The 18,012-nt window shown below is 40.3% G+C and overlaps 1 protein-coding gene across 1 annotated transcript in view; it reads left to right on the top strand.

Moving 5' to 3' along the window:
* Positions 1-800: 800 nt before the first annotated feature.
* Positions 801-18,012, top strand: part of CAVIN2 (caveolae associated protein 2) — a 29,671-nt gene continuing 12,459 nt past the window's right edge. The window contains exon 1 of the mRNA XM_034429732.3: positions 801-1,745. Within this exon, the coding sequence (XP_034285623.2) occupies positions 1,257-1,745 (489 nt within the window). The 5' untranslated portion in view covers positions 801-1,256. The remainder of the gene's footprint in view (positions 1,746-18,012) is intronic.

Genomic DNA, 18,012 nt, shown 5'->3' with positions numbered 1-18,012 from the left:
TTAATATTTAGTTGGTTAACCTTTAGCATGAATTACGGCCTTACAATGTCTTCCCATGGAATGAACCAAGTCTTTTAGTTCTGCAGCTTTTATAATGTGAAACCAAGGTTGAATGATTGCTTCTATTAATTGGGCTTTATTGCTGGGTCGCTTCTGACTAACACGTTTCTTTAGTCGGCTCCATAGATTTTCAATTGGGTTAAGGTCTGGGCTATTCCCAGGCCATTGCAGCAGTGGAATATGATTATCTTGAAACTCGAAAAAAAAAAGTGGTGTCATTAGCCATCAAACCTCAAAAATATACTTTTCCCAAAAGGTTTCCACAATTTTGGCCGCTACTGTATGTTTGGGATGGTTTGCTTAACTGCTTTTAGTCAAGTCGGGGTGCACTTGTCCAAACTGAAACGCAGGCGTCGGTATCCACCCCCCCCCTCCCTCCAAGGTTTTTCTTTTCCACCTTTGGTTTGTATTCTTCATGTACTTTCAAAATGTAATCAACCTGAGCAGGAAGATGATTGATGATCCTCCACCCCCTCTTCCCCCCCCCCCACACACTCCTTAGGCAAAGGGGCAGTTTTGATAGGATCAGGAATAGCGGGACCGCAGTTCATGTTCCCATTCGAAATAAATCCTCGTCGTCTCCCCACATAAATCATATGTTCTCGTGTTGTACTTTCCCTCGGCCATTTCCTTGTTTTCTCCCAGAGAAAGGGCAAACGCAAACAATCCTTTCTATAAAGTCGTTTAAAAAAAAAAAAAACCTACACACACACACACACCCCAGGAAGGGAACACTGGGAGGGGATCCCTTGCGCTGTCTCCGCAGCAGAGCAGCCCGCCCGAAAGTTTACACGGCTGGCCTTAACCAATGGCGGGTTGCGGCGGCGAGCCAGGCCTGTGGAGGTTTTTTTTTTTCCCTCTTTTTTTTTTTTCCTTTTTTGCCCCCGCCTTTGCCAGTGAACTCATGAGTGAAATATGACATTCCGCCCGTAAAGAAAAGAGGGCGAGGAGGAAAGGGCGAGGGAGGGACGGAGGGGGAAAATTTAAACCTGCAGGCGACGAACTCCGGGCTTGAACCCTTCCTGGTTTCAGAATCTGGGGATTAGAAAGGGCGGGGCCGCGCCGAGCTTTTCTCAAGTTTTCGGCTACTGCAAAGAAGCCTTTGAGGAGCTCGGCGTTGGGGCAGATTGCATTCCTGCCCTCGAGAAGACACTGCGAAAGATCGCAGCGGCCCAACGTCTTCTAGCCTCGCCGCGATGGAGGAGGACGGAGTGCAAGCGGAGAAGAGCAGCGCCTACGTTTCCCCCAACTCCGATGGGCCTCTGGATGCCAGCAATCCCAGCCCGGTGCCCTCGGGCAGCCGCAGCCCCAGCTTGCTGCCATCAGCGCCGGGCGAGGCGATTCGGGACAGCTCGCAAGTCAACGCCATCACGGTGCTGACTCTTCTCGACAAGCTGGTGAACATGCTCGACTCGGTGCAGGAGAAGCAGCAGAAGATGGAGCAGCGGCAGATCGATCTGGAGGGCTCGGTCAAGGGCATCCAGAGCGACCTGAGCAAGCTGTGCAAGAACCACACGTCCACCAGCAACACGGTGGCCAAGCTGCTGGAGAAGTCGCGCAAGGTCAGCGCCAACACGCGCGAGGTGCGCGATCGCATGGACCGCCAGTGCGCCCAGGTGAAGCGCTTGGAGCACAACCACGCGCAGCTTTTGCGCCGCAACCACTTCAAGGTGCTCATCTTCCAGGTCGGTATGCGCGAGAAGCGAGGGGGTGGGGAGAGATTGAAGGTTTTGGGAGTGGTGGGTTTGGGACGGGCCTAAAGAAATTCTTCCCGTTGAGCTTTTGAAAAAGTAGACTTGTTGGGAATTAAACGCGGAGCAAAGTGGGGACGGTGGGATATCTTCTTCCCTGAAGGAAAAGTGGACTATAAACTTAAGTACAAATAGTCCTTGACTTACAGTTGAGCCCAAACTTTGCTGTGAAACATTGGTTAAGTGAATTTGCCCCATTTTACAACCTTTCTTACCACAACTAAGTGAATCACTACAGTTTCTCAGTTAGGAACACGGTTAAGTGAATCTAGCTTTCCCATTGACTTTGCTTCCAAAAGGTGATTTACATGACCGGGACACTGCAACCGTCATAAATATGAGTCAGTTGCCAAATGTCTGAATTTTTATCAGGTGACCATGGGGATGCTGCAGTGGTCGTAAGTGTGAAAAATGGTCATAAGTATTGGTAGTACAGTGGACTAAGTACATGGTTATTAACATCTGCTGCTTGCAATTACTGCAAGTTCAAATCTCACCAAGGCTCAAGGTTGACTCAGCCTTCCATCCTTTCTAAGGTAGGTGAAATGAGGACCCAGTTTGTGGGGGCAATAAGCTGACTTTGTATAAATATACAAAAAGTATGAAGGCTATTGCTTAATGCATTGTAAGCCCCCCTGAGTCTCCAGTGAAGGCCGGCATATAAATTAAAGCAAAAAAAAAAAAGTCACTTTTTTCAGTGGTGGTGTAACTTTGAACAGTCAGTAAACAAATGATGTACTTCAAGGATTACCTGTACTGCAATCAGTGCAGCTCTCACACTTCCCCCTCATTGCATATTAATAATTCATTCATTTTTAGTATGTTTTGAGTATTATTTTCTCCTTGCTGACAACTTTACACGTAGAACATACACAAAATATCTAATAAATTGGTACAATTTGAAGCCTTGCTGAAATTCATTATCCCTAAACTGAAAAAAATACATGAATCAACATAAATCTAGGCTCCCAAATTCCATCAAGAGCTGCATTTATAGGCTCTGGAAAAAATTATTAGTTACTGCTGCAGCCCCACCCAACCTAGCTGTTGGCAAATACTTCCGGCTGAATTCTCCCTCTAAAATGATTCCTTTTTCCAGCAACATCGACCGCAGGCAACAACAACTGCCTGGTGTATTGAAGCCAAAGTATGTCTGTCTGGACTCAGTGGAGTTTACTCCCAAGTTACTTTGCTGGGGATTGATATTTGACTAGCATCTTCTCAATTGCATAAGAAATGAATCACTGCCCCTGCATTTGTTTTCTAGTAAAAGTAAAAAAAAAAAAAAAAAACCACTTTGTATTTTTCCTGCGTGGCAATGCTGTCTATATAGCTTTTCATCATATGGGTAACACAAAGTAAAGATAGATTTACTTCCTAAAGTATTTGCCCCACCTTCCATAGAAATAAGATCAGCAAACAAATCCAAGCTTTCAAGCTGTGCTAGGTTGCATTTTTTACATGAAAAATAAGGCCCAATTTAAAAGATTGGCAGTGTTTTCTTCTTCATTTTTTAAGATTTTCTTCCTTAACTCATGATTGGAGTTTAAATTTCACGCCTCCTTGTTTAACTGTTGACATTAATCTGTATATTGGGGCTTAAAGCACACAGAAAGTTGTTCTTAGGAGAGAAATATTTGACGTCTTCGTTGTCCTGAGCAAATGATTCCAACTCTTTCTGTTCTTCTAAATTGTTATTTTTAAAATGTTTTGCAATAGTATTTCTATGCATTATCCTGTCTTCTACAACTTCTAACGGTATGTCTGTTGATGAAACCCAAAGTCTCCATCATACATATCTGAAGTAAAACATCTTGGACGTGTGTCTGCAATTTAATGTTGTTAATTATGTTAAGCAACATTCTTTGATTAATTGAACGGTAAATAAAGGCACTACAGGTGTGCCCCTCCTAAAAGTTTTCCTTCTCCTTATGCCATCTTTCTTCTTATATTGTGATCCTGATCCATGATGAATTTTTTAAGGAGTATTTGATCCTTTGCATGTTAAAAATATCTACTGGGCAGAGTGGGCCTTGTTCCCTTTTTTAGCCATCGGAAACACAGTTTCATAGGCCAAAGAAAATTGCTACTATTTAGGGCTATCCAGTAAATAAATCAGGATTGAGTGACTGGTGGGCTTTCAGGTATGCATTACATACCTGAATGTATGTAATGCATCCCTTAATATTGGACTAAGGTGTTGATTGGGGTTGCATAGGGTGGTAAAAAGAGCCTTGGTGGCGCAGCAGACTAAAGTGCTGTTAAATAGCACCAGCTGCCTGCAATTACTGCAAGTTCAAATCTCACCAGGCTCAAGGTTGACTCAGCCTTCCATCCTTTCGAGGTAGGTAAAATGAGGACCCGGTTTGTGGGGGCAATAAGCTGACTGTATAAAAAAAAGAACACCGCTTGGGGGGGGGGCGAAAGCCCTACTAAGCAGGTATATGCAAAAGTATGAAGGCTATTGCTTAATGCATTGTAAGCCGCCCTGAGTCTCCGGAGAAGGGCGGCATATAAATTGAATTAATAAATAAATAAATAAATAAACCCCAATCAGTTAAGGGAGGAAGGATACAGGTATTATTATAATAATGGTGGGTGAGAGCAAAACAGGCTGAGAAACATTTTTTAAAAGCTTGGGGACCTCGTCTAAACTTTTTTTATTATTATTAAAAAGTTTTATCAAATATTACAACAATTTTTCCCATCCCTCCTCCACCCATCCCTCATCCCCCTCTCCCTCCAACCCCCCTCCCCCCACCCCCCACCCTGGACTTCCCAGAGCAAATACAGGGTATAACATTTAACAAACATAAACTAAAATAAGCTAACTTTCTGTAGGCTCCAAACTCCCTCTTGCTCTTTAACTCCCCTTTCAACTAACAAAACATAATTCAAAAAGAAAATTTTGGTTTCATTCCTCGTCTAAACCTCGTCTAAACTTTTGATGGGTTACAGATGGTGCTTCTTTTATTTAACTTAGAGAATGAAAATGCTCCAAAAGCTTTGTTCCCACTCCCTTTACCTGCTATATTATTCTTCCTTGGACAAGAGCATCCTTAAATTAAAAAAAGGCAAATTAATTATCTCATAATTAAGGAACACATACATTGTGTTTATATTAAAATCTTCTGGGCAGAATGATATTGAGATCTGTGTAGCATCTCTACATTTACACAACTCTCTTTTTTCCATTCCATGTACAGAAGCCAGCTGATGTAACAATTGCATGTTTCAATCCCAATGAAGTAATAGGATGGCACTTGAGGGCAGCAGACAGGGGTTGTGGTTAGTCCTTATGACACCCATGATCTTCTGTTGCCAGTCATTAAGCAATCTGCCTGATCCTTAATCACTACTTGTTTCAATTCATTTGGTGATTTGTGTTGCATAAACAAAGTGATGCTTTTTCACCTACTGTATATACTGGAGTCAAACTATATGAGAGACGCCTCTTTTCCTGGCAAGGGCTCTCTCTCTCTCCCAGCATCTGGCATGTCTATTAAAGCAAGTTAGACAAAATGTAGTCAGGAGACAACAAGCAAATGTGGTATGAAGAACAGCTGCAGGGGTGGGATTGGCCAGGTGAGATCTTGGGCAGAACAGCTGGAACAAGACCAATATCATTCCAGCGTCCATCATCTCCACTTGCCTCCAGAAGTTACGGGTGCTCCAGCACTGTGGAGGTTTTTAAGAACATGAATTGTAGGGTGGAGCATGCATTCAAAATGTTTCAGATGAGTACTTCACAGAAGAATGAGCAGAGCATAGTACTTATTCAAGAAGTCCCATATTTTCACAGGTTCTGCAAGAGGTTCTGAAAAAACTGCTGTTGCTTTTGAGTCCTTCAAGTACCTGCAACTTGTTTTTTCAGAGCCACATGAAAGCCTGAAAAAGTGGAGCTGGTTGGATGAAGGGAGCAATTACAGGGTCCAGAGCAATTATTCTCAATACCTTCGGAATACCTAATAAGCATCTATATGCCAGCCCCAGCTCTATTTTAGAATAGGCTAGAAAGTTCAATATATTTTGCTCCTTCTGTCAGAAGTCATGCTGGAAATGGTAAATCAATCCAAATGGTTAATTATGGATTTTCAAGGCAAGAAACTTTTTTTTAATTGTTTGGAAAGTAGCCAACTGCTTGAAACAAAGCAATTAATTAATTGAAGTCATTAAAATGGGAAGACAAGCCATTTTACAGCTGTTCTTTTGTGTAATCTTTCCAGAAAAAGCAGGGATGGTAATTTCCAAATCTAGTTATATGGTACTTAAATGATAAGCAGTTTTCCTTCAGCTCATGCATGAGGCACCAATTCTCATTTCAACCCAAAAAGGAGGGTGACTCACACTTTCTTTTCTGATTATCCAGCACCAACACTCCAAGCAGGTTGCCAGAGAGATTGCAATGGGTGTCTTGATCTCAGTGTGTTGGAGGGGCATGCTTAGGATTCTTGACATTCTCCTAGCAGTGAGAAGTACCAGAGGGAAACTACTATCAAGAGTATACTTGGAACATATTGACCTGAAGTCAATGGGCTTACTTCCAAAGAAGAATGCATATGGTTTGGTGATTGGTTGACTCTCTCTAGAATTACATCCAGCATTACACATTTAAGAAACAGAATAAACCACAAAGGTCATTTTCATAGATGAAGAGCAATTTTGTCCCAAAGTATAACATACGCCACTATCTGTTCTATGTATACCCCAATGAATTATAAATTTGAAAAGCTACATAGTTTTAGGCATTATCTTTGAAATAGTCAAGATTAGTAGTCCTTCAGATAATATGTGGGTGTCTTTAAACAGAGTTTAAACAAGTATTTAAACAGAACTTTATCCAACTAGCACTGAAGACCTTACCTAGTTGGGTAATGAAATGTTTACAAGAAAACAACGAAGCTCAGACAGCACAAATGATTCCACAGTACTTTATTCAATTTGGCACCCTCCAACAACTTGGTGTTAAAACTACAGCTTCCAAAATTTCTAGTTTGTGGTTCTTCATTGACCAAGAACATGGAGAGTTGTATTTTCAATGCATCTGAAGGACATCAGATATAGGATTCAAAAGAGAGGACAGCAGTCCCTTAATGTCTCCATTTTGGGACAGTTATTTCATTAGTCACCAAAATAATCTATTACTCTCTATGTGTTGATCCCCTCCAGCATCTCAAACTATCGAACTATTGCTGAAGAAACTACAATACAGTGTCAGATGCCTATTTTACAGAATCAATAAACAATGTCTTGAGTTCCCATTTCTTATGTTGGTATCTGTGCTTTATTTGTTCATTCAAAGTTCATTCTAAAAAGCCAAAGAGAAGGAAAGAAGGGAGAAAAAAGCAAACATAGGAATGAGTGTATAAAGTTAAATCATATTTTGATAACTAGCTAGATAGAATTAACTCAGTCATGGGGACAAGACTCAAATGAGTTGTCTACCAGAGATTATATAAAATTATTTTATTTTTCCAGGTTTATCTGCTGCAACCTAATGGAATGTGCTAACTTTTCTGTGTACATTTTTATCACTGTATACATTAGTTAGCCTATCCAACTCTAGCTGATTTGAAGGAAAAAAAGCTAAGCGGGATGATCATACATGGAGAAAATATACGTGGTCACTGAAAGTCTACAAACTTGGTTTAAAAAAGATTTTACTACATTGCTTATCTCCAATAGTAGTTTTGAAGTCACATGTAATGTCTGTTATATTTATATAGTGTTTTAAAATTGGTATAATTATTTATTTTCTCCATGGTCTTTACAATACCCATTAATTTGTAAGATGGTAAGAAGCATTCCAGATCAAACTAAAGCAGTGATTTTCAAACATTTTGTCTCAGGACATCTTTACATTCTTAAAAATATTGAGGACTTCAGAGAGCTGTGACTGGTGTGGGTTATAGATATTGATATTTGCTATGTTAGAAATTAAAAATGATACATTTTAAAATACTTAATTAATTTTGCAGAAACCCCCCCCCCAAAAAAAAGGTCTCAAGGACCCCCAAGGGCCCCAAATCACACTTTGAGAACCACCGAACTAAAAGATAAGACCCAATGTTCTGTTCTGACAAAAAGTCTATTAGATATACATAAGAACCTCAGAAGCAGGTCCTTAATGCACAAATACCATCCTGCTCATATTTGCCAGCAATCACAATTGAGAAAGCTGACTTCTTGAAATTGAAGATTTCATACCAGTACTAAAGCCACCAAAGAGGAAGAAAGGTGTCCATGTATACTTTTTCCATGCCAGGTATAATTTTATGCAGATCTGTCTGATCTTCCTTATTCTCCCCACCTCCCCAAAAGGTAAATAACCTGTTCATTGCAATGTGTCCTCATATAGGTAGTCTTTGCTGAACAATGATAATTGGGACTAGAGATTCTGTAAAGCACAATGATACTGATCATGCTGCTTAACGACAGTAATTCCAGCAGTCCCAAATTACCATCATTAGGCAAATTACAGCAGTTTTTTAAGCCAGCACCTCATATGACCACAAATTCCGACTTCCTGCTGGCTTTCCCATTGACTTTGCTTGTGGGAAGCTGGGAGGGAAGATCTCAAATAGCGATTACATGACCGTAGGGCACCACAACAACCAGAACTTCAAGGAATGGTCATAAATAACATCAGCGCCATTGCAAGTTCTGACAGCCACTGAACTAGTGGGCATTAACCAAGGACCACCTAAAAGAATTGCTCCAGCCCCCTACTTGATAACTTCATTGTCTACAATTATTTAATAAGTTGACTGGATTCACTTTTTTTTCTGAAAAACAACTTTCTCACCATGTAGCTGGTGATTAGTCAGCAAGGAAATGTATAAACAATCACTTTTCACCTCCATCCTATATCAGAATTTTACCATGCTTCCATAGAAATAAAACTCCACATGCAACTCCTGATCAGTCCAATTGTACCAACAGCATCAACATTGAAAGACATGTTCGTGCTGAAAACACTTCTTCCTCTTCCCAGTGGATGTTGTTCAGTTTCTACATCACTGCTCACACACAACAGCCACTCAACACAGTTTGTGTTAGAATGTAATCATGGATATACATTTTCTAGCTCAGAGCTATGTCGGAATCTGTATTTGTTTCCTCATATGACATTTTCTTCTAGGATGCATAGCTTTTAGAGGAAGTGCCTATGCCAAGTTGCTTTATTGAACATGCAGAGTATAACTTCATCAGATAAACAGCATTTTGTTTTATCTGCCCCAGTGGGCAGGAATGAGAGAGTATGCTGGGAGATTCCTTTGAGCTGTTTTAAGTTCATTTAATTCTGGAGTAGGATTTAGTACACGGGGAATATCTTGCTTTAGTTTTAAAAAGATTGTGCCTTTTTCTCTTAAAGGCTTTCCGGAAGCATGCACTCCGTAACTCTAGAAGATGGGAGAGGTTGAGAGATTTTGAAAAGGCTCTTTTCATGCTATCACATAGCTACCTTCCGCTGCAACACAATCCTTAAGGAGCTTAAAGGCATTGAGGAAGGTGCTACAGGTGCATTCAGGTATGGCCCACAGCACCTTTACTCCTTCAAATACAAACTGTTGTGTGGCCTTAATATCTTGGCATATTGTGCAAGTGGATTGGTGGGTGGCAGGCAAGCAACTTTAATGTAAAGCACTGTCCATCTGGTTTCACTTTAAAACATTTACCATCTGTTTCCCGAACACGCATTCCAAATGAGAGGCACAGCAGGTGTGCAGCTTTACTGCACTTTTTGGGTGTGGCTAAAAGGCCACCTCAGTTCCTGAAAGTATTTCAGGTATAGCCACTTTAAAAGCAGTTTGAAAAGAGGATGGAAATTTAAAAATGAAGTCTTTTAACTAATTTTATTATTATAAAATAGTTCATCATAGTTTATATTATTTATAAACCATGATTAACTATTTTATATTTTTTAATTTGTTCATTAGATCAATTTATATGGTGGCTTGTCTCGTAAATGTGGCTCTGGCCAGCTTGATCGATTACATCCCATCAAGTCTTAGCGACCAACCACATATTAAAAACAATATAAACATAATAAAAGCAGAGGCATAAACATTCATGTTAGTTAATAACTGACTCGATTTAGTTCATAATTTAGCTAACTATCTCAACACTCTATTATTAGTTAATTATTTTTTTTAATTTGATTTATATGCCGCCCTTCTCCGGAGACTCAGGGCGTCTTACAATGCGTTAAGCAATAGCCTTCATACTTTTTGTATATTTATACAAAGTCAGCTTATTGCCCCCACAAACTGGGTCCTCATTTCACCTACCTTAGAAAGGATGGAAGGCTGAGTCAACCTTGAGCCTTGGAGAGATTCGAACCAGCAGTAATTGCAGGCAGCTGTGTTAATAACAGGGTGCTTAGACCACTGTACTATCAAGGCTCTTTAATAAGTAATTATGATTTATTAATACTGATCCACACCATTTCATCTCACAATTGAGTTACAGCTTTAAAATAAATTTAGAAAATTACGATAAAAATAAAATTCCTTCCTGTGTGTACTCTTTTGTGTAAATACTAGTGATCATGGAAACACCTGAGACTCTTAGAGAAACGAAGCAGCAGACAGAACTGTTGCCATGGCAATATCTTGATAAGTGGCAACCGAAGCTGGAAGGATCTAGCAGGCTGAGGCTGACCCACTGTAGACTACTGGACCTCAGTTTACAAAGATGCTTTGTAGAATAAAGTTGATAATCTGCAGCCCTAGAGTAGGACTAGAGGTAGATGAAAACCTTTAGTCTTTGCTGCCATCTAATGACTGTTTGGATTTTTGCAGCCCCAATACGTATGGCCTGCAGAGTCATGTGTCTTTCAACCTAATTAGAAAAGTCCTACAGTACAAGGCATTAAATACAGAACTTTGATAACTTCGACCTATCCCTGGAAACACGGATCTAGTGTTGGAGAAGCAGGGGGAAAAAGAAAGAGAAAAAGAGCAGCCCAACCAGCAGCTCAGGAAAAAAAAAAAGTTTTCCCATTTCTGCTGTAAAGTAAATGAATGGACTTAATGCCCAGGCACTCCAATTTTTTAGAAGTCTTTTGAGAAACTCCGCTGTGTTAAAAGATCTGCTTATAAAAGCCAACTTGGTGCGGGTTTTTTTAATAGGATCAACGGTTTGCATACCATCCCCTTTTTTAGCAGTAGTCTGGATTATGCAGAATCTAAATTTGAATCAAGTTTACAAGACATTCCGCTTAGTTCTGAAAAGGGGAGGGAATTTGGAAGGTTTTATGCAGATATGATGTGTGCATAGCTTACATTTGTTTTCCCTTTTAACAACTTGTGTTCCCTTAGATGACGATTCTTTAAATATATCAAGTGGGCCCCATGGAAAATGTTTGGTGTGCTGACATGCTAATCTCTTGTCCATTCACCCTGGAAGGAAGAGCCCCTGCCTTGCTTTTCATTGTTCTCCTCACCCGGTTTTCTCATTTAAACCCAAAGAAAGAGGATAATCTCTTTATTTATTTTTCATTTTTTTGCTGGGCTTTTCCTAAGGGCAAACTATAAGTTTTCAGCTATTCTATATAAACTTTTTAAAAAGAATAAAAAGAACCAGCCAGAATGTTCACAATTTCTTGCTTCTTTGTTTTGTTTTAAATCCAGAAAATAGGGATCTATTTTATTGATTGATAGGAGAGAGAAGGAAAATTATTTCAATCAAAATTTCTGACAAGTGGACAGTCACTTGTCTGGAATGGTATACGATTTCTTGCTTGAGCGGGGAATTGGACTAGAAGACATCCAAGTCCTTTCCAACTCTGTTATTCTATTATCTGCTGTTTCTTGATTTTGCTTAGGTTGTAGCCATTGGTGGGATTCAAATAATTTTAACAACAGGTTGGCTGTCATGAGAGGCGTGGCTCATCCCCGTCCTCCAGCTCCACTGCACACGCAGAACGAGCCTCCCACGATGGCCAACCTGACCCTAGGTGAACCAGTTGTTTACATTACACACATATACATGCTATCAAAGTGGATCCGTGGCGCTGCACTGTGCTGCAATGGAGAAACAGGCAATGGAGCAACCAGCACAAGGGAAGGAGGAGGAGCAGGGAGAAGAAAGAGAGAAAATGGCCTTCTCCTTCCCTCGCACCAGCCGCTCCGTTGCCCATTTCTCCATTGCAGCACAGTGCCCAGGATCCACTTTGATAGCGGGGCGGGTGGGTAATTTAACAACTGGTTCGCTTGAACTGGTGTGAACCGGCTGAATCCCAGCACTTGACTTGTAGCCTAGCCTAACCTCCTTGGTTTTCCTGTGTATTGATGAGAAATAGGATGTACTGTAGGTCTGAATATATATCTGGAATAAAAGGGGCAGAGTAGGTGGCCCACTGCCTGACTAGGTGGCCCTGAGGCTAAGACACTGAGCTTGTTGATCAGAAAGGTCGGTGGTTCAAATCCCTAGTACAGGTCTCCTGCCTGAGGAGAGGGTTGGACTAGATGACCTCTAAGGTCCCTTCCAACTCTTGTTACTCAGTAAAATTCTTACCATTTGGCCAATTCAGAGAGTGCCTTTGGCTGGTTGCATAATGTGCACTGAGATTGTATGAAAGTTCAGCATTTGGGATAAGCCTTATATGATAAGAAATACAGACTCACACCCCAGCTATTGCAGTCACTTTGGGGCATCCCATGACTCGTAGTTTGAAACCTTTATGGAAGGTGAAATGGCTCCATCATGGTGGATGGAGATGTAAGAGACAAGATCCTGCTGCTGTTCCCTTTCTTCTAAGCCTCTTCTGGATAAAGGGATATCCCTGCTTTGCTACTGCCTCAGGGCATTTTGTGAGATTAGGGTCAAGACAAACCCATATAGCCAAGTAGGGGCCCAAGTGGCTAAGCACCTTTTTGAAACTTTAGCTTTGCTCCTGTATGAGTACAGCTTTCCCGTATCAGAATTGTTATGGCATTTGAGCATACACATGAGTGTTTTAGCATACAGTAGATAAGCCTTTTTTGGACATCTCATGATACATGCCAAAATTACAGGAGTGACTGATCTATTTGGTTCCCAGAGTTTACAGTTTTCTCTTCTTAGTCTGTCCAAAGAACAGTCCTGCCACACCCCAGAAAAAATGATAAACATTGCTATAATGTTCCAGGCCCTTCTCCTTCCCCTTCCCCTTCCTGTTCCCTTTGTCTAAAGGTCTTCCCCAGACCAAAACTCTTGCAGTGATCGCTGTTACTCCGTCACATAAATCTAGTTTGAAAAGGCTATTAAGTTATTTAGACCATTGTCTGATATAAAGAAAAAAACACCTAAGGGGAGGTGGAGAAGAAACGCTGAAAGCAAGCACATCTAGTAGGTTGCAGTTTCATTTCGGAGTCCTTTTGAAATATCTGAAAAATAACTGACACTTTTTCTCTTCTCTAAACAGTTCTAAACTCTGCTGGCGAGGACAAAGAACCTGTGTCTGCTTAGTGTGCGGTTTCAGTTTAGCTCTTGATTTTTTTTTTCAAAAGCTCATTAAATGCGAGACTGTGTGTTCCTCCAAGGCCCTTGTTTAGCAACAAATGGATGTGGAAATAAATATGCATACATTTCGTGCTTGTAAGGAGCCACTCCTCTAGTTAGTTCATGTGGTTAGAGTTTACTGCTGGTGGTCAGTGAAATGTTGAGATTATGAGATATACAAAGGAGTGAATTAAAGCTTGTTATTTCTCATTGTTCTGACGCATGCATCTGGAGGTTAAGAGAATTCTAATCTGCCTTTTCTTGGCTATATACAAGCTTCTGTTATCTTTCCCCATTTACTTATAAGGAGAAAGATCCCTTCATGAGACACAGAATGAGTGATAAAATGATCCACATATTTTTGAAACAGCAATTGCTGTTCCCGAGTCCATGTGCAAAATGTTATTGTAGGGTGTCAGTGAAGGCTCTTAGTGAAATCAGCCCATTGACAAATACTTGAAGCTTATTTTGATACGGTGAGGAAATATGTGAGTCTTCTTCCTATTGACTGCATCCATATCATGTTTTTGGCATTGTTACCTAAATAGCTTGTCATTGCTTTCTTCCCAGAAGTTTTCTGGATCTAACTAGTGTCTGCAGTGTTGGGATTCCCATGTAGTTAGCTCTCCAAATTTTGAACAGAGCCAATCGTGTTTAGTTTCAGAGATCAGTCAGGATTGCTGACTGATCTCTCCTTTTTCTTTTGGATTAATGTAACTCATTCTGAGTTACATTACTCATAGCTACCCATAAAAAGTAGCTGTTATGGCTCTTTTAATATAGGATGCAGAAGACTGTCACAATCACTTCCTTTTAGTTCTTCTGAGTGGGATATTAAACACAAGCTGTGAAAGGAGAGCCCCTCTCAGTAGTTCAGTCTAAGCTTTCAGAATGAGGTGAGGAAGGAGATAGTCAAACACTTGTGGCAGGTGGGAGCAGGGGTGAAATCCAGCAGGTTCTGACAGGTTCTGGAGAACCGGTAGAAGAAATTTTGAGTAGTTCGGAGAACCGGCAAATACCACCTCTGGCTGGCCCCAGAGTAGGGTGAGAATGGAGATTTTGCAATATCCTTCACCTGGAGTGGGGTGGGAATGGAGATTGTGCAGTATCCTTCCCCTGCCACACCCACCAAGCCACACCATGCCCACCAAGCCACGCCCACAGAACTAGTAGTAAAAAAAATTGGATTTTATCACTGGGCGGGAGGGGCTGGATATTATGGCGGGACATTGTCCTAACCTGCTGTTAGGCTCCCTCCCTGGGCTAGCTCAACCTGGGCTGAAGCTTCCTAGAGCCACTTCCTACAGTTGACCCTCTCTTCCTTCTTGTTTCTTCTTCAGTTTAAGCTTGGCAACTTTCCTATCGTGCAGTGGGCACCCTTCTTTGCAGTTCCCAGGTTTTGTGCTAGAGAACAGCTGGCTGTTTTCCATTTTTCTTTCTAGAGTTGCTCTTGCCCTTGCTTTCCTTCCCTCTCTACTGACTGAATAGGATGACTCGCCATGTCTGGCGGTGGGATTAGATCTCTATACATATTTTTATACATAGCCAGAAATGTTGTCAACTTACTGAAGGCAAAAACTCCTGTTATGCTGGGAAACATGAAAAAGACATGTTCTTCATGCATTGGTCAATTATCTTAAAACACCTAGATCTCAATCACCATCACCCTAAGAACACACTAAAAAAAGATTTTTGCATTTAATTTGTTTGCACAGATAGATATGTGTGTGCACATACTTATGCTTCAAAATCATTCCGTCATCAGTATAGTTCATGTCATCATGATGATCTGTTCCATCTACGGGTACCTTTGAGACCGACTTTTGCCACCAGTAGCCTCCCACCAAGCCAGTCCGCTCCCACAGAGAGGGGCTCCTCAGGGTGCCATCGGCCAAGGTATGTCGGCTGGCGACACCCAGGGGGAGGGCCTTATCTGTGGGAGCTCCTGCCCTGTGGAATGAACTGTCTCCGGAATTGCGCAAGATCTCCGACCTCCGTGTATTTCGCTGTGCCCTCAAGACCCTGCTGTTCCCCCAGGCCGGGCTATCAATGTAAATGATTTTAAACTGGGTGTTTTAAATTTTTGGGTTTTAATTTGGGCCAAAATTATTTAATAATTTTAATTATTTTTTAATTGATGTCTGTATATTTCTGTGTTTTTAATAGGCTCGAGTCCTTCGGGAGAAGGATGGTATAGAAATAAAATAATAATAATAATAATAATTATTATTATTATTATTATTATTATTATTATTATTATTATTATTATTATTATTGTTATTACAGCCCAGGTGTTTCATGATAGCCTCTGCTTTGCCTTCTTATGGTTCTTGACTTGAATTGCCATCAAATAGAAAAGTGCCCTCTGTATAATTGGACACCCAGGCCATTGTATAAACTAGAAAGAGAGAATAAGGATTTCAGAATGATGAAATGAGGGCACAAAGTGCCATTGTAGGGGTTTATTGAATTTCACTGAATCCCATAACCCTCCCTATGCCCTCACAATAGGATGGGATACAAAACAGTAAATACTTGAGTCCCCTATTGGTGTGTGAAGCTCAGTACATCTAAAAGGCATTTGTGCTGTTGAAGCACCTTTAGGAGATAATGTCTGTTTTAAATAGATAAAACCTCAAAGCCTTTCACTTTTCTTTTGTTTTGATTTTCTGGATTGTTTCCGCTTATCCTCTTTTTCTTTAGTCGGTGACTGCAGGAGTTGTTAGAAATGCAAGCAGCCGAGAATTGACTGTTTGCAAAGCCTTTTTAAGCTTTGGCATCATTCCTTCCTGCTTTGAGGGGATCATGTAAGTGGCATGATTTTTTTTTTCCATTTGGGATGCAGAAGAAACATTATTCTGCTCATCATATATCACTCAGTGGATGAACAAATTTAGGAGGCGACCCACAATAGGCAAGTATTGTTGGGTGTTTGAAAAAGTACACTTTTAATAGAATATGGGGGAACAGAAATTTCCAAGTAAATTAAAGATGGGGCGTCTAACCATAATCAAGACTATTCCAAACAATGTTTGCTCTTGGAATGAAACACGCAAGAAGGGAAGAAAATGACAGAAATTCAATTGTTTCACTGTATTTGGTGCTTGGAATTAGAATGAAACAAGATTTGACAAAACAACTGCACGCTCAAAAATCAAGACAAAGTGAGTTAGGAAGGTAAAGATGCAGAAAATTATAATGGACTATGAAAGAAATTGATAACATAGCACACAAGACCATTAAATCTTCTCACAGTGCACCAATTTGCACATATTATTACAGCGCTGCAACTGCAGAACTTTTTGACACATTGGCTTTTTTCCTCTGGGAGGTAGCAAGAAAGAAGAACTCACAAATGCTTTCTGAGCAAATATTCATTATGGGCAGGAACCATTAGGACCATTAAAACCTCTCTTTTTTCCCCCCTTCTAAAATCAGCACTAATTCAAATGTACTTCCACTACTGAATTAGAAAATGGAAGCGTACCGTATTAAATCTGGAAATGGAAAATATATTTTCATCACTTTTCAGTATGTGTAGCTTCCTTCTGATTTAATTACGGCTAATAATTTGGAGCATTTAAAAAAAGCCTTTGCTGTGAATCACCCCCTACACACACATCTGCCTTTATATATTATTTATGTAAATGTATCCTAAATAGTCACTAATATTTAACTCAACTAATTGGAATAACCTTTGTTTTCAGCCTGAATAAATAGGCAATTCATATTCTATTTTTTTTAATTTAAAGGTTGTTGGGGTTTTTTATTTTTAAATCCTCATTTGAAATCAGTTTGTTTTTAGTTTGCAGAATTTGCTCCCAAGGAACATGCCTTTTGATTAGGGGCAGAATGTTCTCTTGTAAAATACCTACAGCTTGAGCAGAACAGCCATTGTATTCGGCTCTCTCTCTCTCCAGGGCCATTTTATATAAATAGGAAGGGTTTTTAGAGGATGTTTATCCTTGGTCATTTTTGACTTTGCAGTAGTGGTGGGTTACTACCGGTTCGCCCCAGATTGGGCGAACTGGTAGTGGCAGCAGCAGGAGGCTCCGCCCATCCGTCCGGATGCTTCTGCGCACGTGCAGAAGTGTCATACGTACGTGAAAGCATGCGCCCCCGAGCAAACCAGTAGTGATGGGTTTTGAAACCCACCCCTGCCCTGCAGTATGTTCTGTGGGAATTGCATGAAATGCCAAGAGAAGATTCATATCATGGAGATGAATGAACCTCAAGTCTATCATCTACTATTAGCCTATTCATATCCGATGTTTGCTGTGCCATGTTTTAAATGGGTAGCCTAATACTGATGACAATCATAACAGTTTATGGAAGAAACCACAGTTGGTTTTACATCCATACAAATGCATTACTTTTCCAGGGATTCAGAGGTACAAACTATATTGTGGTATTCTAATATTTTGAAAGTGAGAATGCCTTGATACTAAATTTTACTTGCTTGTGTAATGGTTTGCTGAATCCGACTTTCTGCTAAACAATATTAAAGAAAAGATACGCCATGTTCTTTTTATTTAATTATCCATTTATTTATTAATTATATTTTTAAATCACTGCAATTGTGCAAGTTTTAAGTGAAATATCCATAATACAATAACCATAAAAATAATCGTAACAGTATCAAAGTATCTTAAAACTAGAGCACACAGAAAATTCCACTGCAGTATCTTAAATTATTTTTTTAAAACCCTTATTT

This window comes from Pantherophis guttatus, chromosome 1 (assembly GCF_059756535.1).
Source record: "Pantherophis guttatus breed Tessera chromosome 1, ASM5975653v1, whole genome shotgun sequence".
In the NCBI taxonomy this organism is placed as follows: Eukaryota; Metazoa; Chordata; class Lepidosauria; order Squamata; family Colubridae; genus Pantherophis; species Pantherophis guttatus.
This window is presented reverse-complemented; position numbering and strand designations above follow the sequence as displayed.